The 26565-nt window shown below is 41.2% G+C and overlaps 2 protein-coding genes across 8 annotated transcripts in view; one reads left to right on the top strand and one right to left on the bottom strand.

Annotated features, from left to right (window-relative positions):
• The window catches only part of cog5 (component of oligomeric golgi complex 5), a 171539-nt gene that overhangs the window by 98860 nt on the left and 46114 nt on the right, over positions 1-26565 (bottom strand). The window lies entirely within an intron of this gene.
• Positions 5054-22056, top strand: LOC117246054 (G-protein coupled receptor 22-like). 6 transcript variants are annotated; one of them, XM_033609733.2, is made up of 6 exons: positions 9356-9492; positions 10174-11056; positions 11170-11237; positions 19067-19211; positions 19532-19678; positions 19969-22056. In XM_033609733.2, the coding sequence occupies exons 4-6, from the start codon at positions 19089-19091 to the stop codon at positions 21019-21021; spliced, it is 1323 nt and encodes a 440-aa protein (XP_033465624.1). In that variant the 5' UTR covers positions 9356-9492; positions 10174-11056; positions 11170-11237; positions 19067-19088; the 3' UTR covers positions 21022-22056. The 6 variants fall into 6 exon arrangements, with proteins under 6 accessions (XP_078021491.1, XP_033465624.1, XP_078021492.1 ...); XM_078165365.1 differs by lacking the exons at positions 9356-9492; positions 11170-11237 and adding an exon at positions 5054-5344; XM_078165366.1 differs by lacking the exon at positions 11170-11237 and having other exon boundaries at positions 19085-19211.

Genomic DNA, 26565 nt, shown 5'->3' with positions numbered 1-26565 from the left:
CTGTTATGGTGCTCACAGACTCGGGCATACTATAAGCAGAGCGGACTCCGCGAGGAATGTCCGCAGTCATTTGGGCTTCCATAGTCGAGCGCACTTCCACGTTGTAGTTTCTTGTAAAAATGTCCGTGAAAAATTCCTGCGATGTGAAAAATACATGCCAAGCAGGCTTTTGTGTGACACTGGTGCGCGGAGCGGCGTCCATGCGGTTGTAAAATCTGAGCTTTGTGCGCACAGGGCTTGCAGACGTCCGCTTTTAGTCCAGGCGGACCTCCGCAGAATCCGCTCCGCATACGTTTGGGCCTTTAGACATTTGTGTGATGTTTTGTCATAATTAGCGTAAGAGTTCTTGAGTTATGGCAAAAGACTTGTTTTGAGAGGTCACACTGACCTTGATCTTTGACCAAATTCTAATCAGCTCATTCTTGAGTCCAAGTGGATGTTTTTTTAGCCTGGTGAAACCATCCTGATCTCGCAAGCTCATATTCTATTTTGCTCCGCAGATCAGTCTGGCCATGGAATCATAAACGCGAATTCTGACATCGGTTTTGGCTTCCTGGGCCAATCACAGCCGTTTATTACTTTTGGGCGGGTTATTTGAAATCACGTCATCAGAATAGGAGGGACAAGGAGCGGAGTGAATGCATTTTGTAAACAACCAACATGGCTACTGATTTTGAAACTTCTATGGTAAATGTGTTGAACGAACTGGAATGTATATTTTCTTTAAAAGCAGAGCAAACGGCTGCACTGAAAGCTTTTATTATAAAAAAAGGATGTGTTTGCCATCCTTCCTACCGGATTTGGTAAAAGTTTAATTTACAAACTGGCTCCATTGATCGGGAAAAAGATGGGGCTCAGTGAAACCCCAGTGGCTATTGTTGATTCTCCGCTAGTTGGTACATCTTTTGCATAGCAGCAATCTTTGTCAATCGTCCTCGGAAGGGGTCCGTCTAGAATTTTGTCAAAGATGGCTGCTGTGCATATAACCGACTGACCCACACTTACCTCAGTTTTGCTGATTCTTTACTGTATTACACCCAGCACCAGTTGTATTACAATGACGCAAAATGCCGCACCTGGCTCGTTCAGCTTCTTGCACCATGTATTAAATGGTTTGCCCTCAGCGCCCTCCTCCTCGAGCCATGCCCACCTCCATCTCTCTGCCCTGCTCTACTCTACTTCAACGCTACTTAGCTCTCTCTTTCTACTCTACCGGTCAACTACCGCATCCACCTGTTGCACAAAATGCACACGGCATGCTGTTTTCTCTCAGTGTCCGATAGCTGGCGGTCAAGCTAACACAAGCTAATCATTCAAACACAGTTCAACTGTCCATTTCTGTCGCACATTCACCCACATTCATTTGGATATCAGGCTGTAACTGACACCTAAACATGTGCTTGGAAGTAGTGTGTGTGTGTGTGTGTGTGTGTATGCTGTTTTTAGACCCTCCCCAGTCAGCTCTTATTGGCCAGCTGAGTTTGATAACACTATACTATTGGTGGAACTACCCATGTGCTTCGCTGAAAATCAGAAGATGATTCATTAAATGCTAACTTATGCCACAAAGAAAAAAAACAAAGAAAAAAATACTAGAAATGTCCATCAAGCCGGAAATCCGGCGCCACGCCGGAGTACTTTAAGCCCTGCAATTGCGTGAAGGGGCATCTTGAGTGAAAAGCCGTTGATACCGCCCCTCGGGAATAGAGGAAATGTACAGTCCATGTCCAGACCCATTCTCGTTTTGCGAATTGGGTCTGGCAACACCAGGCTAGATGTTTGTGTCAAATTTGAGGAAATTCCCTCAAGGCCTTGTTGAGATATCACGAAATGAGACGGAGACTGACGCAAGGTCACAGTGACCTTTTTACCAATAAAGTCTTATCAGTTCATCCTTGACTGAGCTGATCACATTCAGAAGACTGAGATGAATGAAAAGTCATAGTGACCTTGACTTTTGACATTTTACCACCAAAATCTCATCAGTTCATCCTTGATTCCAAGGGAAAGTTTGTCCCAAATTTGTTAAAAAAAAAAAAAAAAAAAAAATCCCTAATGGCATTCTTGAGAAATCATATTCACAAGAATGAGACAGACAAGGTCACAATGACACTTGGGCCAAATTTGGAGAAAATTCCTCAAGACGTTTTTGAGATATTGCATTTACGAGAATGGGACGTACGAATGGACAACCGGAAAACATGATGCCTCTGGCCATGGCTATCGCTGGCACGGAGGCATAAAAATTCTATATTCCCGGACTAGCTTTATCCAGAGATTTAATGACCATCTCATGTTGTTCATCAGCAGAGTAGTATCCTCAGTTGTGTTGAAGTTCTCCATGTGCTGATGGGGTGAGATTAACAGTTCTGTAAAAAGCTAGTGGACCTTGAGTCACAAGTTGTTGTTTTTTGTTGTTTTTTTTTGCAAAAACATTGCTAACAGCATCACATATGACCATTTGAAGCTAGTGTGGTTCACTGTTTGTGTTTATTGCTCTCGACCAAAGCCTCACTCTCAAATGCAGCAAAAGACAGCGTTATACAGTAGCTGGTAAAACAATATTATTGTTTTTTTTCCTATTGTCTATTTCACAGTTAATCAATTATGCATATTTTATGTTTTGCTTCATCTTATTCACAGTAATAAATTACTTAATTTAATTTTGCCGAAAAAAGGTAAGCTCTTTAAACTCTTGAAAAAAAAAACATAAGTGTTGCACTTATATTTTTGTTCAGTATATTTACTGTAAAACTTGAATTAAAAGCCTTGTTCCAATTTAACGACCAGTCCCTGGTCGTTAAATTGGAACAAGGGACTGGTCGTTAAATTGGAACAAGGCTTTTAACGACCAGGGACTGGTCGTTAAATTGGAACAACCAGTCCCTGGACTAGCCGAGTGTGGCTACACATTTTGACAAATGAAGGCCTGTCTCAATTTGACGCCTGATATTGTTGCCAAGCAGTTTGTTGTTTTTATATAGAAGTCCCTCTGATGTATAAAACTAAGTTGTTGGCTTCCTCAAATTGTGTGTTCATTCCTCAATTAGCCTGTACATTATTCATATTCCTTTAGTCCTTAAGGGTCTTCGGATAAAAAGGATTAAAAAGGGTTTTTCATAAAATTAATCCAAGTTGTGAGTATTGTTTTAACAGGATAAAGTGGTGTTGTGTCGGTATGCCAGGTGATGTAATCCTCGAGTGCTGTAACTCTCTTTCTCTCTCTCTCTGATGTGCTGTCTCTCCGTGCAAGACCAAATGAATGATTCATAATTGACTTGTTATTCAAAGTCTCAAAGTAATATTCATACTGGTTAAATAAAAAAAATTGGTATTTACCATCTTAACTAAGCAACAGTTTTGTGTGGAAGGATATAAAGGCCTGTCCCTTATAGATGCCTGTCCCAGATATAGGTCCATTGAGTTCAGTGATTTAAGCAAATATTAGCCTGGGCGACTAATTGAAGTTTTACTGTAACACATCTTTTCTTATGGTTTCAAAAACTATGTTAAAATGTTCCCTCTGCATCCAAATTTTGATGACTGTTTTGCCCCAGTCCAACCGTGTCCCATTCATGCGTTTCTGACGATGACCACACAACTGTTATCTGACATCTCACCACTTGCCAGTGAGAATTTGCAGTACTGTATATGGCATGGGTAGGTTCAGTGGGTTCTCTTGGTTGCTTATACGAAAGTCATTTAGACTGTTACTTTTCAAAAGTGTGCCTTTTTCTAAAGTTCAGCCATCTCTGCTGCTGGACCATCATCAAGGCATCAGCATTTACAAGTGTGGCATTTGTACCCTTAAGCAGAGTCTATGACTGCTCTTTGATAAATACAAAGCACACACACAAACACATCCTGCACTTGTTTTCACTCATATGTACCTCTGTTTGAAATAGCACCACTGGGGACTAGCCAGCTGCCTTTAGGCTAGCCAGCGGACCATCTCAATATCAGGTTGCAATATTAATGCATTGATTAAACATTAATGAATGTTTTCTGTTGCACTCTATTGTGCTTACAGCAATTGTAAGTGTGAAATCATCACACATCATTGTCATCTTTGCTAAGAAAAGAAAAAGTCGGTAACTGTTTTATTGTTTGTTTTTTTTACTTACAGACAGAAAAGAGCTGTCTCCATCTCTTTCTGTCTCTGACTCACTTGCATATCATGCTCATGTTTTGTAGAAAAATGCCTGCAATTGTCTGTTTTTTCCCTCCTAGCCCTGCTGTCTGCAATCTATCTCGCTCCCACTCAAGACTTGTGTCTTGGAGAAAACATGCCTCCTGCTGAGTTGCGCATGTCAAGTAGAACAGCTGGACTGGACACTATCATCTCTGCTTACACTCCTTGAATGTACACATGTACAGTGCGGGATGAAGTGTGTGTGTGTGTGTGTGTGAATTCTGATCCATCAGTCTGCGTTTGCTTTGGCTGGCAGTGCTGTTGTTGCCATGCCAATGTCTAGTAGCGCTAATTAGTCCACTCACTAGCTACCTTCCAGATATGCTCACCAGGCAATAAAGGATACACAGCGACTGCTCCGATGGTAGCCAGACTGGGGCAATTAAGCATGTACCATCCAGCAGGTGCTATGCAAACACAAACACTGGAGGAGTGGCCAAAGTCCTGAGAGGACGGATGCTGCCATTAGTATTGTCATGGTCACAGTTTCCTACCTGGGCTATTAATGAGGGAAAGAAAGACAAAATGAAGGAAGCAAGTAATCAGACCAAAAAGATATTTGTTGTCCCTCCTGTTGGTGAGTTTTCCCTGCCTACTACAGGCAGCACAAAAGACACAGAAAGATAACAAAGGACAGGAGGAGACAGAAGTGGAGAAATGAGAGAGAGGAAATATGATTTGCATTGTTGTGTTGCATTGGCTTTTGTGAGTCCAATTAGTCAAACACAGAGGTATAAAGGGGGGAAAGGAGAAAGAGAAGACAGTTTAAAAGAGCAGGAGGGGGAGGGGTGTGGGGCTGGGTAGCGGGCAGGGTAGCTACTGGAGGCAGATACAGGGAGAGGGAGGAAGCAAGACAGAGAGACAGACCGACAGAAAAAGAAGCACAGCAGAGAGAAGAGAGGCGGAGGCAGCACAGCAGTGTCAGTATCTCTCTTGCTCCCTCCAGGCTCTGTGACTGCATGCTTTCTACCAGTCAAATTTCCATGTTGAAGGGACTAACTAACAAGCATCCTTGAATGATTGCTTACTACACTCAGGGTTATCACCTATGGGCTCAACGTTACCTTTGGGGATTGAGATTACAAAGCCTTACAGGAAAGGAAAGTGCTCTGACAGAGCCAAGAATCACCGAGGAATGGTCTTTGCAAAGAGGTAAACCAACACACGGCACTATCACATACTAGCACTGTTACTGGTGTTCAGATAGCAAGGCAATGTGAATGTGTTGTATGGAGGCACTGTGAAATCAACACACACAGCCTGCTGATGTTGTTGAGTCTGTGAGTCACGATTTTCAAGCAGTGACTATTCTGAGTGGAGAATAATTACACAAAATGAATGGCTATCAAACAGTAAGGAATATGGGTTTTCACAAGCTGAGCTGAGTTCACTGCCTCCCAGAGACCTGCTCTCCTGTTGGAGAAAAGCTTATACAACACAAGACAGAATCAGAATTTGTCCTTAAAGTGAGGTCACCCACAGGGCAGATATTTCATGTAATGGAACATACACTTTTGTTCATTATTTGTCAGGTTAACTGATAAATAATTTAGTTTAAAAAAGTTTAGAAAATATTGAAAAACACCAATTGCATGTTTCTTGACCTCAAGGTGACATTTTTTAAATTGCAATAGTCCAAAAAACAAAGATACTCAATTTATAATGATACAAAACAAGGCAGTGTGACAAATCATAATATTTAAGAAGCTGAAATCAATTAATGCTTAGGATTTTTGCTAAATGACTGTCAAATAATCGGTGGGGTTAATTTATGTTGATTGACTAATGGATAAATCAACAGGGGAGGCTGTGGCTCAAAGGTAGAGCGGTTCGTCCAACAATCAGAAGATCGGAGGCTTGATCCCCAGCTCCTCCAGTCCACATGTCGAGGTATCCTTGAGCAAGATACTGAACTCCAAATTGCCCCCGATGGCTGTTCTATCTTTGTGTGAGGGTGTGTGAATGGTTACTAAGTAGTAGGTGGCACCCTGTATGGCAGCCTCGGCCACCAGTTTGTGAATGTGTGTGTGAATGAGTGAATGTGACTCAGTAGTGTAAAAGCACTTTGAGTGGTCAAGAAGACTAAAAAAGCATTATACAAATGCAGTCCATTTAATTATTTCCCTTGCTGACCTGACATTTGCGCAAACCTGGATGTCCCTTTACAGACATACTTAATGTAAATGAAGCCTGAGGCTACTCTGGAACCTGGGCGTTTTGACAGAAATTGGTAGGTATGGGTGGGTGATTGGCTGGTTGGGTTTAGGTCAGTGTTAATTTTGACAGCCATTTTAGATTTAGTCTTAGACTTGAGACAAAAATACTTATTAGTTTTAGAAAATTCAAACATTTTAGTCAACTTTTAGCCTATATGTACAGTATTTTTATTTTTAAAGTAATCCAGTGAGGCTTATTCATGTATTAGAAATTAGAATCAAGATGAAAGGTTGTATAAAAAAATCATTTAGACAATTCTATCTACAGCTACAAATAATTTGCACACACTTACAAACTCTCATTTCTGCCACAGTTTTCGATAGGTTGAAGGGGTGATTTACTAGCACACACTTTACAAGCTCAACATCTCCACTGTTTATGCTCTCAAAAACTTTGACCACAAATAACAAACCTGAGACAACTAGGATTTATACCCAGGTTAATTGTAAACTCTGACTTATCCATCTCACTTGTAAGAAACAGAAAAATAACTTAATTACAGCCTGAATTCTTTCTTAATCTGCAACATCTTAATCTGGAGGTTTAAACTCATGTCCTCTCATAGGGCCTGTGATTAAAACTCAAGTTGTTCAGCAGCTAACAAGCAGAGCTACTAACAGCCACTACTGCAACACAAATCCAAATTTACTGCTGAATTACATCTCATAATGTGAGTGTTTTTGTTGGCTAGTGAAACATCCTGCTGCAGACTAATTAGTGGAGTTTGCCAGCCTGTCGCCTGTCTCAGTTTTTATTATCAAGATCTATTTTTAGCGCATCATTGTCTTGTTTTCATCATGGAAAAAAGGTCATTGAAAAAAAATGTTGTCATAGTTTTCGTCAATTAACACTGATTAAGGTACAAGTTTTGCATGGTTAAGATAAGGGCAAGCCTACTCTTTAAATATGTCCCACACTTGAGCTACAGGCATTTTTTCCCCGTTGTTTATTTGAATGTTGAAAAGCTTTGTGAAATAATGGAGTGTATAAAACCACTGAAGTGGTTGGATTCAAATACTTTACCACACTGTGGATACAGTAACAATGTAAGGTACAAATGTAGTTATATGTGATATTATGCATCACGGAGGAAGAACAATTTTATTGGTACGACCAAAAAAGAAAACAACTTGATTAATTTACATCTTAGATGGCAAACCTGCAATAAACAGTAACAATTTTGGTATAGTTCATGCTACTACTGGTTACAATGATTTAGACAGTATTCTGCATTCTGTCTCATTACAGTAGATTTTTTGACGTGCTCGACTCACCGTCACAGGGTGCCGACCCAAAAATCACAAACTGAATAAATCCAAATGTCAGCACTCACAAATATCATATATATCAGTCTTTTAATAACACACAGCAGTGTCGCAAACGGACGCGTTTCAGCACTTGGCTTTCCTCAGCGTTAATAAACAAAGTCGGTGTAGCCCACATATCTAACAGCCAGGACCTTGCTGGTCAGCCAAGTGCTGAAACGCGTCCGTTTGCGATACTGCTGTGCGTTATTAAAAGACTGATATATATAATATTTGTGAGTGCTGACATTTGGATTTATTCAGTTTATGAACCAAACCGTGACTCCTGAACCATGGAGTAAACCAAACTGTGACTCCTGAGCCAGGGTATTAACCAAACCGTGACTCCTGAACCCTGGTGGGTACCAAACAATGACTTGTGAACCATGGTATGAACCAAATTGTGACTCCTGAGCCAGGGTACTGTATAAACCAAACCATGACTCCGGTGTACCATTACACCACTAGTTAAAAAAAAATTACCAATGTGTATGGGAACTGACAAAAAAGGTAACTTCAAATTATTTTATTCATTGATAAAGCCAGAAGAAACGGATCAATTAACTAAACTTCAAAAATGCCTTAAAGACATAAAATCCTGGATGAGCTCCAATTTCCTGATGTTAAATTCAGACAAAACTGAAGTTATTGGTTTTGGCCCCAAACAACTCAGAAACTCTTTATCTGATGATATAGTTTCTCTGGATGGCATTGCTCTGGCCTCTAGCTCTAACGTAAGAAACCTTGGAGTAATATTTGATCAAGATTTCTCTTTTAACTCCCATTTAAAACAAGCCTCACGGACTGTGTTTTTTTTTCACAGTACGTGTACTGACAGGAACTAAGAAACAAGATCACAATTCTCCTGTTTTAGCTTCTCTGCACTGGCTCCCTGTGAAATCCAGAATTGAATTTAAAATCCTTCTCCTAACTTACAAGGAATGATCAGGCTCTGTCATATCTTAGAGAGCTCATAGTAGCCTATGATCCCACCAGAACACTACGCCCTGAGAATGCAGGGTTACTCGTGGTTCCTAAAGTCACCAAAAGTAGAACAGGAGCCAGAGCCTTCAGCTATCAGGCTCCTCTTCTGTGGAATCATCTTCCTGTTTTGGTCTGGGAGGTAGACACCGTCTCCACATTTAAGACTAGACTTAAGACTTTCCATTTTGATAAAGCTTATAGTTAGGGCTGGCTCAGGCTTGTTTTGGACCAGCCCCTAGTTAGGCTGACATAGGCCTAGTCTGCCAGGGGACCTCCTATATTACACTTCCTATAATATACCGAGCACCCTCTCTCCTGTTCTCTCTCTCCTTTGCTAACATCCATGTCCTGTTACTGCAACTCGCTGACTCAGCTCTACTGCATGCCACTAACTCGGCTTCTTCTCAGGAGCCTTTGAGCTCCACTGTGTGGCAGGTTACCTCGTATCGCAGCTGTGCCTGGATCGTGTGATGTGGTTGTGCTGCTGCTGTGGTCATCCCTGATGCTGCCTACTGCTGCTGTTACTATTAGTCATACCTCTAATGTTATTATACACATATGGTTATTATTGTCACATACATATACCATCATATATTAACATATACTTAGAACATATTGTACCACAATAGCCGTAATTATTATCATAATATTATTATTTACATTAATGTTATAAGCTACTGTCATTACTCTCTCTGTCTCTGTCTCTCTTTATGTATCATTTTGTCATATGGAATACTACTATTGCACGCCTGTCCATCCTGGAAGAGGGATCCCTCCTCAGTTGCTCTTCCTGAGGTATCTACCATTTTTTTACCCCAATAAAAGGTTTTTTTGGGGGAGTTTTTCCTTATCCGCTGTGAATGTCCAAAGGACAGAGGGACGTCATATGCTGTAAAGCCCTCTGAGGCAAATTGTGATTTGTGATATTGGGCTTTATAAATAAAACTGAATTGAAAATGAATTAAAAATGTGTTACTGTGGTGCCAAAAGACACAATGAAAAAATTTAGATGCACCTACCTATATAAAAAAATGATTTGCACCACTGCAAACAATGTAAAAGGATAGTCTGGAGCCCTGCAGTTGAGTCCTGACTGAAACAGTGTGAGGCCCGATGTTGTGACAGTTAGTCAGCATATCATTTCATACACTCGGACAATCTGCAGAAAACAAGTTCACAGTTTTCAATGCTTGTTTGCTGAACAACACATGACAAGAATCATCAAAGATAAAAGGCAAGGCATCAAACCTGATTAAACGCACATTTGGCACACACACAACCACAAGTGCAAACACAGAGACAGGCATCCAATTAGCACAGAGAGTGAGCTGTCTGTCAGGGGATGATAAATGAGCTGAAATTAGGAAGGAGACGTGATGCAACATGCAAAACAAGGACAAAAGATCTGATTTCAATGTGACAAATGTCCTTTTTTCATAAAATTTTACTCAAATCTTGAACCCTTTCCCTTTGCAGGATCAGAGATGGCATGTGACTAAGGAGGAACAAAAGGAAAGGTGACGACGATGATAGGATATGACATCATTCTCGATTCCTCTCTGGCAGTCCATGAAGGATAAAAAGGGGAGTGCAAAGGCTGTGAATGTCCAAGAGTCAAGGGATGAGTCTCTTTGAGTGGTCTCTAAGGACTGTATATGTCCTACGTCCAGGTTTCTGACCTGTGGTGCAACTTGGCCTCCCCTTGGATCACCTGAATGTGAAGGATTTAACTGGGTCGAGTCCAGAGGAACAACCAAACAAGTTTGTTTCCTATTACTACTGGGAACCTTGCCTCGATTTGGTCATCTCTACATTCTTCCTTCAATTGTCTCTGGAATATGAAAATACAAACCTGGTGTCAAAGTGCTACGGACCATATCGGGATGAGTGTGATAGACATACATTACCTGAAAAGTGGAGAAAAGTGGAGACAGGAGTATTGTTCTGGCACTGGCATCATTTTCAAGTGGGGATGAGACTGTAGACAACGGTTCAAGCACAACAGACAATGATGAGACAGAGCTATGCATGAAAGAAAGCATTGATCTTAGTGCAATGCACTGATGTTGCAAACCACATGTCCCCCAGCGAGGGGCGGGTGTGTATTGCTTTCTGTGTTTCACAAACAGACTTTTCTCTTTGCTTGAGTGGAGCCAGTATCCCCAAAGCTAAAGCTCACAGAAGACTTGACAAGTCCGTCAAATTCTCTTACACAGAGAATGCTGTAAATCAAGGGGATGAAGTGAAGATTGATCTTGTGAAGTCAGAATATGGTGGGATGGTTTGATATGCTCCACCAAGTTCCTTGTGGCCACTACTATTGCTTTTGAGCTGGAGAGGACACTGCTGGGAGGGAGTGGTAAGTGTATGCCTAGTATCACACCTACACTCACTTTTCTTTAGTCCAAACCTTCAGGGGAACCAAGGACCATAAACTACATATTCTAGTATACCTTCTTTTGGTTTGTTTAGGGTCAGCAAGCAAGCGAAGACTCTCAAACGGTGCATTTGTTGGACAGGCTCTTCTAACTTGTCATCCTGTGAGTTATGGAAAAATAAAGATGAGCTCCCATCCCTTTAATTTTGGCTAAAGGTGTCAATACCAATATCAATAATGGACTTCTAATTCTACAGTGAAGAGTGTAGTGTTTTGTGTACATGTATGTGGGTATACATTCATGTAAATTATGCTCGTGCAGTTTCAACATCACTTAACGGTCCAGTGTGCAGGATTTAGGGGGATATATTGGCAGAAATGGTATTTAATATAATATGTCTGTTTTCTTTATTATATAATCACTTAAAAATAAGAATTATTGTGTTTTCTTGACCATAGAATGAGCCATTTATATCTAAATAGACAGCAGGTCCTCATTTATGGAGATCGCCATGTTCACTGACACGTTTCCACAGTAGCCCAGAAAACCAAACACTGGCTTCAGATACGGCCATTTCGCAGCAGCCACCATAGATAGAAGTCCATCTGCAACAAGCAGCATCTGCAGCATTGTTGGTAAAACACTGATTAATAATGTGAAACTGCTTTATTCAATGTTTTTACCAGTTTTAATCACGAGTCCATTTGTCTTGGAGAGGAAGAGACCTCTGTGGGTAATTCAGCCCCCCGGTGAAAACCTCCCTGAAGTCTGGATCTTAAGTTATCAGAGATGATGTGCACAGATTAGCAAGTGGTGGCCGAGCCGTCTGTCTCTGACATGCTAAACCTTGTTGGAGGAACACTGATCTCGAGTGCTGGGCGGTGCTGCCAAGTCTGCTTATTATAAGCGACTTTGGGCTTGTTTTTCTGTAAAGTCGCTTACAAATATTGGTAGTCATGGGTCGCGTTTTTTTTTTGGGCTTGTTTCTAAAGCGTAGTTGCTTATTTGGGCTGTGAGCACCTTCTCTCCTGTTCTCTCTCTCCTTTGCTAACATTCATGTTCTTGCATAGGTGGAGTGATACGTTCGTACTGTCGCTCCCCCACATGCCTTTCCTGTCACACGCCAGGCCTTCTGGTGCATCTCTTATTGTGTTATTAGAGAAAAAGGGTGAGCACTCATTAGCATGTGATGAGGCAAGCCACCCGTCTCCGACATGCTAAACACTCAGCACCCTGTTTCCCAGAGCCTTCATAGAGCTATGTGCATCATAAGTTGTATCATTAGGTCTCCCTTATGCTTACGGGCTGTTTCCAAGAGTCTCCTTAGTGAAGATATATCCTCTGAAAGGTATATCTTAAGAAGGGCGGTCTGAACCACTCGTAAGCTGTCCCTCAGTGATGCGCTCAGTTCATCATGTCACAGTTTTAGCTTTATTAGGCCAAAATTATGCTTTTTAAATGAACAGTTGCAGTATAATTCACATCTAGACTCCTTGCGCAAATTACGTCATTAGTTTAAAATTAGCTTCATGAAAAATAATAACAAATATTATGAATATATAGGTTTATTTATTTATTTATTTATTAATCTATTCATTAATTTATGTATTTAATGGAGCTAAATAACTGAGGACATGTGAATATCTGACAGATACTTGATAAATTGATCAAACGGAAGTCTAATGAGGCCAGTTGGAAACTAATCAAGCGGGCGGCACCAGCTATGTAGGCGATCAAGCGCGTCGCCTCTGCTCGCTAATTACGGCACACACACACACAGCAATGAAACATGGATATGCTGCTGCTACAGGTGCCTATTGTGTGACAACAACAGATCTGCAGTCTGTACATTGACAGGACTGATGTTGGAAAACTTATATGTAAGACACAAACTGGCATTGAACTGCAATGATGGAAAAAGACAGACAAACATGTATGCTGTTATAAATGTTTCAATAACAACTGGTGAGCAGAAATCACATTTCTCTGCTTCATCATTAGTCTCTTTGTTTATAATGGGATGTGATTTTTAATGTGATATGCTTCAGGCGTATCAGGAGGGGGATTTTTCCTGAAATGGTGCTAAAATGCTCGTCTGGAAGGAAATTTAGTTTTAAAGTGCTGCATTTAAAAATACCTGTGTATGTGTGGACTAGGCTTCAAATAGATGAGCAGATGTTCTGTAAAAGGCATAGCCTCATTTATGATATGGGGGCGGCAGTAGCTCAGTCCATAGGGACTTGGGTTGGGAACCAGAGGGTTGCCTGTTCAAGTCCCCGTCCGGACCAAAATATGGAGCATGGACTGGTGGCTGGAGAGGTGCCAGTTCACCTCCTGGGCACTGCCGAGGTGCCCTTGAGCAAGGCACTGAACCCCCCAACTGCTCGGGGCGCCTGACCAAAGGGCAGCCCCCTCACTCTGAGATCTCTCCACTCTTTCCCTCAGGGGGATTAATAAAGTGAATAAACTTAAAACTTAAACTTAAACTTAATATCTGATGGATTATTATGGCAATACTTTTTATATTACAATGTCATTTATTTACCTTTATATGAGATCAACCGATGTGTGCAGCAACAATTAATACACTTTCAGCACCATGGTGAAGGACAGCTCTAACTTACGATGTACCTTGGTAGCTCTCCTTACGAGCACCCGCTAAGGGGCAGTTTAGGAAACACTCGTAGGAAAAGAAGTTCCTTAGCTAAGGTATATCTTAGAGACCTTTGTAGAGTGCTAAGGTACACTGAAACTGGGAAACGGGGCCCAGTATGTTTACATGCACAGTTAAGTGGAGCTACTGACGAGGCCACTTAATTGGACTACTGTCCTTGTCTCAGTATACAAGCACAGGAGGGGAATCCATTTATTGACCCAGGTATGTCCAACTCTGCTACAATAGGTGGCAATATGCGTCCTTTCAGCTTGTTAGTATTGGACCTTGTTCTGGTTGACCTATTACATCACAGACCAAACAATCGACAGACAAGGTAGCTATGGTTAGCTCACAGCAAACTGGTACCATGGTGGGCAACTTTATAGCTCTGTACATTTCGCTGTACGCTCTTTCAGCTGACACAACATAAATTGTGTCCCCTAGTCCATCCAAAAATGCTCGGCTCTGGATGTAGATTTCACCATGTTGTTACTGCCTTCTTTTTCTCTTACAGATTCAATGCTATTCAACTTAAGGGTCAAAGCCCAGGGCAGAAACTGTGGAGCATGCACAGAGCGCCTAGGCCAGTTTGGGTCAGATTAACTGTATACATGCAGCAGTAAGTTGACTCCCAATCACATTATCTGGGTGTTAGTCCGACTTTGAAAAGTTCGATTTAGTACAATTTCAGTCTGACTTACATGTTTACTAGGAGTCGGAATCACCAGAGGATCCACAATACGATATTATCATGATATTTAAGTCATGATACAATCTTAAACATATTGGGATATGTTGCGATTTATTACCTTTTTTAACTGTAAATTATGACCTCAAAGGAAAACTGCCAACATCTCTTTTAAGATAAGATAAGATAAGATAAGATAAGATAAGATAAGATACACCTTTATTGATCCCACAATTGAGAAATTCCAGTGTTACAGCAGTCAAGGGTAAAGATTCAAATTAAAGATTTCAATATTTAAAAATTTAAAAAACTAGGCAGGCAGAAAAAAGCACAAAAAATACAAGAAACAGCAATAAATAATAATAATAATAATGATGATAAGCAGTGGATAAAAAGTGAGCAATGGATTAAAGTGAACATATTTAGTGCAAAGTGAATATTGAATGTGCAAATAAACAACAACAACATGGGGGACAGCAATGCTTATAGTGGTGTCCATAAAGTGTCCATAGTGTCCCTAAAGTGTCTAATAAGATAAAGTTTTCAGTCTGTTCATCTCACTTCAGCCACTTTTTTGCAACAGTAAAATGTATCTAGTGGACTGAAAAAGCAATTTATTATATTATTCTAGTAGGCTACCTAAAGTTTAATTTGCATTTGTAATAGTAATAGTTTATCTAAAAATCAATACCGTGTGACAATACAATAATGCCACACACAAATATCTCAATACTATGCTGTGTTGATTTTTTTTCCCCACCCTAATGTTTGTATGTATTTTAAAAGTCCAGTTTAAAGGGGAACTAATGTTTTTTTCAACCTGGGCCCTATTTTCCGATCTACTTTTGTCTAAATGAGTGATAGGATGTTCAACATTTGACATTTCTCCAGTATGAAGCTCGGGCTGACCTGCCTGCAGCCCATGAGCGTGCGCTATATATAGGGCACTCAGCGTAAAACAACGTCAAAATATGTCCACTAAAAGTGCATTTTAAACAGATTGTTAGTATAATTATCCGACAATATAACGGAAAGGAGAAATGAACGTCTGTGTTTACCTTTTAGCTGGATTCAATTCAATCAATCAATCAATTTTATTTATAAAGCCCAATATCACAAATCACAATGTTCCTCTGGACATGTTCCTCTGCCTGTTGCAATTTTTAGTATATGTGCTACCAAAGTAACACTGCTCCCTCTCTCTCCTCGTCCACTCTTCAATTTCAATGAGCTCTGTATCCGTGTATGTCCGTGTACCCCGTGTTCAAATAAATACGGGTGGTCATCAAATTCAAATGGCTCACCCAGATCCAGTTGGTCAAAATCAGGTAAAAATTCAGCCATGACTACTCAAAACAGAGTAATTCCTTGTGTTTGGTAAGGTCATTCCAGCGGTTACTTCCTGCAACAACTCAAATCTCGCGAAACGTGAGATTTTAGAGCCAGACTTTCACTCTCTGAGTGAGTGTTTTGACTTGCCACAACAAACATGTCCGAATTTTTACCAACTGGATCTGGATGAGCCATTTGAATTTGATAACCGCCTGTATTTATTTGAACATGGAGTACACAGACGTACATGGATGCAGAGCTCATTGAAATTGAATAGCGGACGAAGAGAGAGAGGGAGCAGTGTTACTTCAGTAGCACATATACTAAAATTGCAACAGGTAGAGGAACATGTCCGAATCCAGCTAAAAGGTTAGTCTGAGTGGCTGGAAGTTCGCTGCAAAGATCAGCCTCTCATTGGGCGGAACGAGCCACCCACTGAAGTCCCGCCCTACCATCTCCGGTTGCAGTTTTCAGCACGTCCTTTACTAACTTTTGCGGTGTTTGATCTTGCGGGGATGTAGCCATTTTTCTGCCATGGTTCGCATCCTGTAGGCGATATTTTTGTGGGCGTGTTACACCAAAACCTGTTTCCCCCGGGCGATATTTTTGCAAGCGCACCGTTGCTGTGGCACCGCCAAGAACGATTGTGATTGGTTGAAAGCAGCCGGGGTGTTTTTTTCTCCAATCTTAAATTGAGAGTCGGCCCAGCCAGACCTTTCTTTTCTTGAGAAAGGTCTGGTGAGCGAGACTAGCTAAAGGTAAACACAGACGTTCATTTCTCCTTTACGTTATGTTGTCGGATAATTACACTAACAATCCGAGCCTATCTGTGTGAAAAAAATGCACTTTTAGTGGACGTATTTTGACGTTGTTTGACGCTGTCCAAGTGCCCTATTATTTAATATAGCGTGCGCTCATGGGCTGCAGGCAGGTCAACCCTTAGCTTCGTACTGGAAAAATGTCAAATATTGAACATCTTATCATTCATTTAGACAAAGTAGATCGGAAAATAGGGCCCCAGGTTAAAAAAAACATTAGTTCCCCTTTAAGTTGGACTAGCATGTTTACATGTATTTGAAAAAGACGGTTTTAGTCCAACTAATTTGGCTGATGGTAATAACCTCCTAAACAATGAACAGTGAAGGAATTCTAACCAGCAGAAGTTTCAGATGGTTGCAATCTGCAGTCCTAACCATTAGATACCACTAAATCCTCCTTAATCTTACACACTGGACCATTAAAATGGGTGAGTAGACTGATTGGGATTGATTCTGTATGGCAGTGCTGAGCACTAGGGTTGGGTTGGTTCTTGGTAATACCAGTTCGGTCCGGTACTCCGTCTTGGACCGGGTTTTATTTTTTGAGACCGACCGGACCGCATACTCGGGCAGAACGTACGCGGAGCGGATGCCGCAGAGGTCCGCCCAGTAAAAGTGGACATCCGCAAGCCCTGTGCACGCAAAGCACAACCGCGCGGACTTTGCTCCGCGCACCAGTGTCACACAAAGGACTGTTCGGCATGTATTTTTCACATCGCGGGGATTTTTCACGGACATTTTTACACGTAGTCCGCTCCGCTTGTAGTAAGCCCAAGTCTGTGAGCACCTGTGTCTGCGTCTTCACCAAGCGCACAGCAAGCAGGAGAGAGAGGGAGGTGGGGCGGGGACTGAGCTAGGAGGTGCGAGTGCGCATGCACCTCTACTGTAGCCTGGAGTTTGTTTAATAGTGACGGGGAGTCGATAATGGCGGACAATTTAGTCTCGACGAAATCAAAGAATGCGCCACTATGGCAACACTTTGGCTTTGAGCCAGACAAAGGAGGCAACCCTTGTTTAGGGTGACCATATTTTGATTTCCAAAAAAGAGGACACTCGGCCCAGTCACGACAAAGCCTACTTAAATGATACTCGCAATTTACTCAAAGATGCCTTATAATTTTAATATATTTAAAATTTATATGTATGGATAGAAAATTCAGTTATATTACAAAATAATAACTCTCAAAGACAGAAATTCAGATAGGCCCCAATAGGGGAAACATACACACACTAGAGTGTGGCGGTCTGAGCCCGACTGTACCCGACAGGTCGGGCCGGGTTTGGTAAAAAAAATGTAGCTATAAATTGTATTAGGGCTCGGGTCGGATTCGGTCAGCTTTCAGTGGAAATGTAGTGTAAAAATAAATAAAATCCTATTGTCTGTCCTGTTTATTGCTTGGGCACTGTTATTTACGTGACAACACCTGAACATAACACACACAGCCACACATTGGCTGTTTGTTTCTACCTCTTCCCTCTCTGGAAGTCTCGGACCTCCAGCCGCCCGCCTCCGCCTTGATTAAACGCTGAAAATAAAATGAAAGAGGGAGACGGGTTTTTCCTATTTTATCTTATTTTGTTTTATTTCTCCCTCTCCTCTCGCTGGAAGCGTCGGACCTCCCGCCTCCCGCTCCCGTCTCAAACACAGAGGTCTCCCTCTCAGCAGCTGAGCACCCACGGCGCACACCCGTCCTGTTAAATAGCCTGTAACCACTGTGTGACAAACTCAGTGCTTTGGTCATTAAATAATGTCGGGCTCGGTTCGGGTTTGGACAGAAATATGCGGCCCGTGCTGCACTCTAACACACACACACAAACACACGGAAAACCGGACATTATCATCAGTTTATAAAAAAAAAACCCAGACGCCCCGGACGGGACGTGAAAAGTGTCTGGGCAAAAGAGGACATTTGGTCAGCCTACCCTTGTTTGCACTGATTGAGTAAGCTGCAAAATTTATTTGTAAGGAATAAAAGAAACAGCTGTCACTCTGTTGTCCTAAGGTCGTTTTTTATTTTAAATGAGTCAACTGCGCCCCCAAGTGGCGAAAATACGGTATTACTGACTTGATGCGTTTTTTTTTTTTTGTTTTTGTTTTTTACAAAAAACGAACCGTTTTTTTTTTTTCTCATACCGACCCAACCCTACTGAGCACATTGTGCCAGATGGTTTATACCCATGTAATGTCTTGATGAAGTGTAGCTCAACAAGTACAGTGGTTAGAGTACATTCTAGTCAATGTGCAAAAAAACATAGATACTAAATTATTCTGGAGCAGAAGAGTCAAAAGAGGTGAATGACATATTATCAGTAGCCCATTGCCTCTTGTAACCCTGATCTCATCCTCACTGCCTGTGTACAGAACAGTCTTTCCAAAAAAGAGGCAGTACCAGTTGCAATTTAACAAATCTCTAGTTGAAAAATACAAAGATCTGGTAGAATTTGATATGCCTTTAATGTTTATGGAATGGACCTTTTTGTGCAAACTGCTCTCCAGGCCTCTTCCTCCCATTAGGATAATGCACACATCCCCAATGCAGATCTCTGCAGCCACCATGAGCAACATGACGGTGCTTGACATTGCTGACCCCTATGACCTTGACATGACCTCTGACAAGGCCATCTACCCCATCAGCTTCCAGGTAATGCTGCAGCCTCACATCTCAGATGGCATTTATAATCAAATGGATATGACATGATGGCATGACATTTTCTTGCTAGCAAGTCAATCCATTGAGATCTTTTTAGGTATATGATATTTTCAGGAAACTGGTAACTGTCCGGCTCATTAATGGGTTGGGAATTTGGATTTTGGATACTAAAACACATCATGTAAGTAAGAAGATTCCCTGGTTATATAAAGTATAAATTAAATCTTCCACATGTTCATAATTATGTGTTATTATGACTAAAATAACACTGAAAGTCACATTATATGCCACCTTGTTCTTTCTGTTGGTAGGTTTCTCTGACAGGTTTCCTGCTTTTGGAGATAGTTTTGGGCTTGAGCTCCAACCTCACTGTGCTTGTCCTGTACTGTATGAAACAGAACCTCATCAGCTCCGTCTCCAACATCATCACTATGAACCTGCATGTGGTGGATGTGTTGGTGAGTGCTGATCTATTAACATCAGTTACTTTTGTGCCAAGAGGGATTTACTGTAACATCTAGTACCTTGATACTGAGACTTCTGGTGCTCAAAAAAAAAAAAAAAAAAAAAAAAACAACCTCTCAGCACTGTTGCTGATTCAGAAAATAAACAATCATGCTTGTACACACTGGGACTTGACGTTCCATCCATGTTCTAGTTTTATCTGGTGTTAAACAAACAATCTTAGATTAAATGAAACAAACATAATGTTTTTCAGATGTGACTTGATTCCCTATCTTGTTTTCAGGTGTGTGTATGCTGCATCCCGCTGACAGCAGTGGTGGTGTTACTTCCTCTGGAGGCAGACACAGCCATGATCTGCTGTTTCCATGAAGCCTGTGTCTCCTTTGCAAGTGTAGCTACTGCTGCTAATGTCTTGGCCATCACTGTAGACCGCTATGACATCTCAGTGCGACCGGCAAATCGTGTGCTTACGATGGGCCGAGCTGTGGCTCTAATCGGATCCATCTGGGCTCTGTCTTTTTTCAGTTTCCTGGTTCCCTTTATGGAAGTAGGCTTTTTCATCAACTACAGTTCAGACCTTGTGAACCAGACTGCAGTGGTCACAGTGACTCATACAAATGAATACTACACAGAGCTGGGTTTGTATTATCACCTGCTGGCACAGATCCCTATATTCTTTTTTACAGCTGTGGTCATGCTAGTGACTTACTACAAGATCCTTCAGGCACTTAACATCCGCATTGGAACACGCTTTCAGCACAACCTACCTAAAAAGAAGCAAAAGAGCAAAAACGCTATCTCTTTGAGCACTGCAACACAAGCAGAGTCGACTGACGCTTCACAGAGCAGCACAGGAGTCAGGGCAGGTGGGAGTGCACCTTTGGGCATGCGGACATCAGTGTCAGTCATTATTGCTTTAAGACGAGCAGTAAAGCGTCATCGAGAGAGACGGGAGAGGCAGAAACGAGTCTTCAGGATGTCCCTTCTCATCATCTCCACATTCTTACTTTGCTGGACTCCAATAACTGTGCTGAACACCATCATCCTCAGCACTGGACTCAGTGATTTAACTGTTCGCCTTCGCTTGGGCTTCTTGGTGATGGCCTATGGAACCACTATCTTTCACCCACTTCTTTACGCCTTTACTCGACAGAAGTTCCAAAAGGTTTTAAAAAGCAAGATGAAGAAGAGGGTGGTGTCTGTAGTAGAAGCTGAACCTACACCAAACAATGTAGTCATCCATAACTCATGGATTGACCCCAAGAGACACAAGAAGGTTACCTTTGAGGACACGGAAGCCAGACAAAAATGTCTGTGCTCACATGACGCAGAGTAATGGGATCAACTCAAATGTAAATACTTCAAAAATGTAGAGTAAATGGCACCAGGTTACATTCCACTCATAAAAATCCAGCAACACACTATAGAAGAAACATTTTTTAAACCAGTATTTTCTATATGCAGTGTATATACAGTATATAGATTAAATGCAGTATATTGCTAACTGTCATATATTATATATATCATTAACAGGGTTGCAACGAAATACCGGTTTCAAGATATACCATGATCTAAAAGTTGACGGTTGTCATACATGTACATTTGCTTATACGAGAAAAACGGGAATCTGGGAAGAGAATCTCCCCTTTATTTTAGTTATTTTCTATGGGGAGACTTTTTAAACATACTTTCGTTAACAAAATGGTTTCAAGTTTCAATTACAGAAATAAAACAATTACACAATAAAACAAACACCGAACCAACAATAAGTTAACCCTTTTGTTTTCATTCCTTTCTGGGTCATTCTGACTGATAATGATATAAATTCTGTAATACTGTGATACCATGAAACCGTGCTATTTTCTCAGATGGTTATCGTACCATGAATATCTCATACCGTTGCAACCCTAATCATTAACAATGGAGTACAACAATCCTGGGCAGCTTAGTAAATTAATACTAAAATAATGACCTCGAAAAACGATCAGAGAAATATAGAGAAAAAGACGAGCAGTTTCCTTAAAATAAACCTCACATGTAAAAAGGAAAACTACCTGCAAATGAATGTGTACCAAAAAAAAGGATTGTATTATCAGTTGATTTTCTTCCTTAGTACGAAAAATCTTAGTCTCAAAATAGGTGTCATAGGCAAACAAAGAGGGTAATTTCTTGCTATTTCTTATTAAGTGTTGTGGAGTGCTATCAAGGACAATTTGTTCATAACCTTTTATCGAAGCAGCAGTGTGTGGTTTTCTCTTGTTGGCATACAGTAAGACAAAAAGGGGAATGTACAGTTATAGAATATCTTGATATTGTTTGTCACCATTTTTAATTAAAAAAAGGGAAAAATGTTGTTTCTCCCTCACTTTTCTTAGAGATGTCCCCTCTTTCTGATTTATCATTTAATAAGTGTTCAAATCTATTGTTCAACCTACGGTCACTCTGTGTTTAGACAATCTGTTGGTTTTTTTGCAAGAAAATAATATCTATTATTGAAGTATCAAAAGGAAAGATGAGCATTCCGTTTCTCCTACCAATACAATTCACACCTTAAAGTGATAGTTAAGGTTTTAGGACATGAAGTTGTGTGAAACGCTGACCATCTGTAGCTCTGATGTGACGGTGTCACTACTCTCAACGAGCCTCCTGCTCTGAGAAATCGCCCGTAGCTTACCGGAGCTACAAAAAAGTATGCATGTGTTTTGTTAGACTATTTCAATCATTTTAAAACATCCCTGCATTACGTCAGACCTTGCTATCAATTGGGACTATTTTCTGGCCAGTATCACTCTGCCGTGCAGGCCCGCACAACAGCACGCCAACAGAAATCAATTAGACAGTTCATCACCACGCCATGCAGGTGCGCAGGATAGCAACGGCTAACGAAAACTTCATCGGCTGTTTCCAACAGAGAACCAGGAGGCTATTATTAGTGAGGAAAAAGATGTACTAGCCTTATATATACCTACTACTACAGCGCAAACACCAGCTCAGGCTCACGACACACCCTCGTCAGCTGCTGTAGGTAAACAGAGGAATACCAAAATGGTGCCAACTTGTGATTTCCCCAGCTGGAATAAAAACATCGCCGGCTCCCAATTCCATCGGTTTCTTGTTACAGATGTAACCTGTAGGCAACTTTGGCTAACTCACCACCAGAACAAAGCAGAGACTGGTCGTAATCACATATGAATTCACATTTCTATGTGACTGATTACTCATGTCATGGATTTAGCAGTTAGCCTAATATAATAAACTAAATGCCTACGGTAAAACGAGGCCGCGTATAATGTACTCTCCACAACTCAACAGGCTATTAGTTCAATCAAACATTTTGTTTTACAGACAATCAGTTACAGACATCGTTATATACACTGGTATTAGGTAATATATCTCTCTTTGGGCACAGCAGTGTGGAAATTCCGTTTTCTCTGTCCGTTGGGATCTGTGGGCAGCTGAAGTGAGCCTGACATACGCGCAGTTGCTTCACCCTCGCCGGCTTGGTAGCGAGGTTCATCCCAATTGACACAAGCCAAAGTTGCCTACGGGTTACATTTGGCACATTGGTACATTTTACAATTGGCCGGCGATGTTTTTATTCCCACAGCTGTTTGCACCATTTTGGTATTCCTCTGTTTACCTACAGCAGCTGACGAGGGTGTGTCGTGAGCCTGAGCCGGTGTTTGCGCTGTAGTAGTAGGTATATATAGGGCTAGTACATCTTTTTCCTCACTAATAATAGCCTACTGGTTCTCTGTTGGAAACAGCCGATGAAGTTTGCGTTAGCCGTTGCTATCCTGTGCACCTGCACAGCGTAGTGATGAACTGTCTAATTGATTTCTGTTGGCGTGCTGTCTTGCGGGCCTGCACGGCGGAGTGATACTGGCCAGAAAATAGTCCCAATTGATAGCAAGGTCTGACATAATGCAGGGATGTTTTATAATTATTGAAATAGTCTAACAAAACACATGCATACTTTTTTGTAGCTTAAAACCTTTTGGTTACGTGGCCCCCGTACATCTTCAGAACTACTTTTTCTCCGGTAAGCTATGGGCGATTTCTCAGAGCAGGAGGCTCGTTGAGAGTAGTGACACCGTCACATCAGAGCTACAGATGGTCAGCGTTTCACACAACTTCATGTCCAAAAACCTGAACGATCACTTTAAAGGTAGGGTTGGGCAACATGTCGATATTGTATGAATATCGTGAATTGGATATTGTTTTCAGCCGGGTATACACTGTGTGACTTTGGGCTGTCCCAGACGAAAGATGACCAATGTGAAAGAAACGTGGCGATATCTTTGGTCGTGGCTCTAAAACGGTGGTCCTACGTCGCACAGTGAGAGGTTCAAGGATGGCCGTTGTCACAGTCTTACAATCAAAGACAACCTAGGATAAAATTCTGACAGTGTCAGAAATTAGGGAAGACCATCTCACAGTGTGACTACTGGTACCACCTACATCTACTAACCTACCAATAGAGATGCAGCATGAAATGACGCATTGATCAACGTGACAATGCTAAATGCTAGTAAATGCTAATAACTACACTTCAAGCTCTTGTTGCAAAAAGGCATGCGCTAGACTCTCAGCACAGTGGGGTCGAAGCTTTCTCAGAGGGCTCTTGTGACTAAGTCATTTTAAAATTCACAACTGTAAATCAGGAGATACAGCCATACACTATGCATCGCATGTCACTTGTTGAGCCGAGCAAGCCTGTATGTCTCATAAAGACCTACAGTAAAGCCACTTTCTTGGACAAGTTTGTTCTGAAGAACAAATAAAGAAAACAGGCTGCCAGTCGAGTTAAAATGTTTCAGCACCAAGGACGGTGCAGTGCTGAAGTAACAGCCAAATTTGTGGTATTGTTGCAATGCCAAATTGTGCCACGAGGTGGTGCCTTTTTTTTGTTTTGTTGCGACATAACTTGAGTTGAGAGTTGAACATAGTGTCGCCACACTACTCCAACCATCATCCACACGAGAAGACTCAACAGTAATAAGTTAGGTGCAGGTTATATTGACAGTGTTCTGCTGCTCATGTCTGGTAAGAGAACATGGTGCTGTGGAGACCTGGCATGTATGGTCGATGTTAAGTACTGCAGAATAAAGTAACAGTGGTGAAACCTCCTTTTAGACTTGCACCAATTTATCGGCAGTGCTCAGAATCAGGCCGTTTTTCACGTGATCTGCCATGACCTGCAACCGGCCAGTCAGTCTAAAATGTGCCGATTTAAAACACCGGTCAAATTTCCGGCGCGCCATATGATTGACATTGTGCAACATCAAATGCACACACATCAAAAGAGAGAAAGAGAAAGTTGCTGACTGTCCGTGTTAATCTGAACTGCAGAGCTCTCACTGCTGCACTGTGCCACTTGAAACTGACGAGGCGCGTGTCCACGTGCTGAAGATGCGTGTCCTCGCGCTTACTGGTGGGTGCATCCTGAAGACCTGTGTGAATTTTCATACTGATGATTCACTGATGTGAATATTTATACTTTTTGTCTTTTCAAGAAATTACCCACAAATGCTATACACCAAGAATTATATTTTATTTATCAATGTTTTTATTTATGTATGCTTTTTTTACTTATTTATTTTAATACTGTACCTGAAATTATAGTTGAGCAAAAAGGAAAAAATGTTTCTTAACAGGTTAAGAAACATGTCACTGTTTTTGTTTGTTTGTTTGAGATGATTATTGAAAAGCTGGTTGTATCTTGGTTAAAATGTTCTAATAAAGCAAAGGTAGAAAATATTGCAATATCTTGTGTGCTGTAGAGTGGTTTGAAAAAAATGAAATCAGAATAGGCCAAAATCGGAATCGGCCATCCAAACTCTCTGCAAATTGGAAATGGGTATCGGCCCAAAAAATTGTAATCGGTGCAAGTCTACTCCATTTCATCGTCTGTTGACTATCTGAGCTAATTGGCTATCCCAGAGCTTCTGCTAACTAGCCCATGCTGCTAGCTCTCTCCACCTTCACCTCCCACGTTATACTGACAGGCAGACAGACACAGCTAATTGACAGCTGTGGTACTGAATAGTCAAGTGAACTGTCTCAGTCAGTGCCAAGTCTTTCTTACACACAGTAACATAAACATAACAGACACAGCGGTCTACAGCACTATATCAGGCATATTCCAAAACAAAGTCTGTCTATAATAGTGCAGGCAGCGACACAGACTGGTGCTGAGATGCAGTAAACATGGAGTCAAACAACACATTATTCTGACTGACTTCTTCATAACCAACATGTAAATTTTGGAAGACAAATTATTTTTTTCACTCATCAGTTGTCCGTGCTCTGTCTGCTGCTTTGACTTAGTCCATGTGTGCATTTAACAGTCCTCCATAGAACAAATCATCTGAACAGTTAACGAACTCTACACGTATCATGGCCTATTTTTAAAACTTCATCTTCCTCTCCTTCATGGTGGCAAACCAAAACTTCGTCCTTGTCAATATTTATTTTAAAGTGAGGTTTGACAGTCTGACCTCATCCATGTACGAGAGCAAAGAGCTCTTAATGAGCCTCAGACAGCTGAAACTTGATTTGGCACTGGTGCTACAGATAGGAATGGGCCGCTAGATTAAAAATAATTGAAATACCAAACCAGTGAAGATCAGAACGAGGCTTACGTACATTTACATTGTAGCCCAGTGACCTCTGTGCCCCAGAATGCCCATTATGGATGGTACTGATGAGAGTGCTTTTTAAAATTAGCTTTTAAGTTTGATGTTTTACTGAAATAAATAATAAATGTTAATCTATGATTTATGGTGTTTTTACTGTGTCTGCACAGAACATAGTGGATTTTGTTAGTGAGTGTCATTCCCATGCTAGTTTACAATTGTAACCATGAATGAGGTGGCTG

The sequence above is a fragment of the Epinephelus lanceolatus genome, chromosome 23 (assembly GCF_041903045.1).
Source record: "Epinephelus lanceolatus isolate andai-2023 chromosome 23, ASM4190304v1, whole genome shotgun sequence".
NCBI lineage: Eukaryota > Metazoa > Chordata > Actinopteri > Perciformes > Serranidae > Epinephelus > Epinephelus lanceolatus.
Note: the sequence above shows the minus strand (reverse complement) of the source record. Positions and strands in the feature narration are given on the sequence as shown.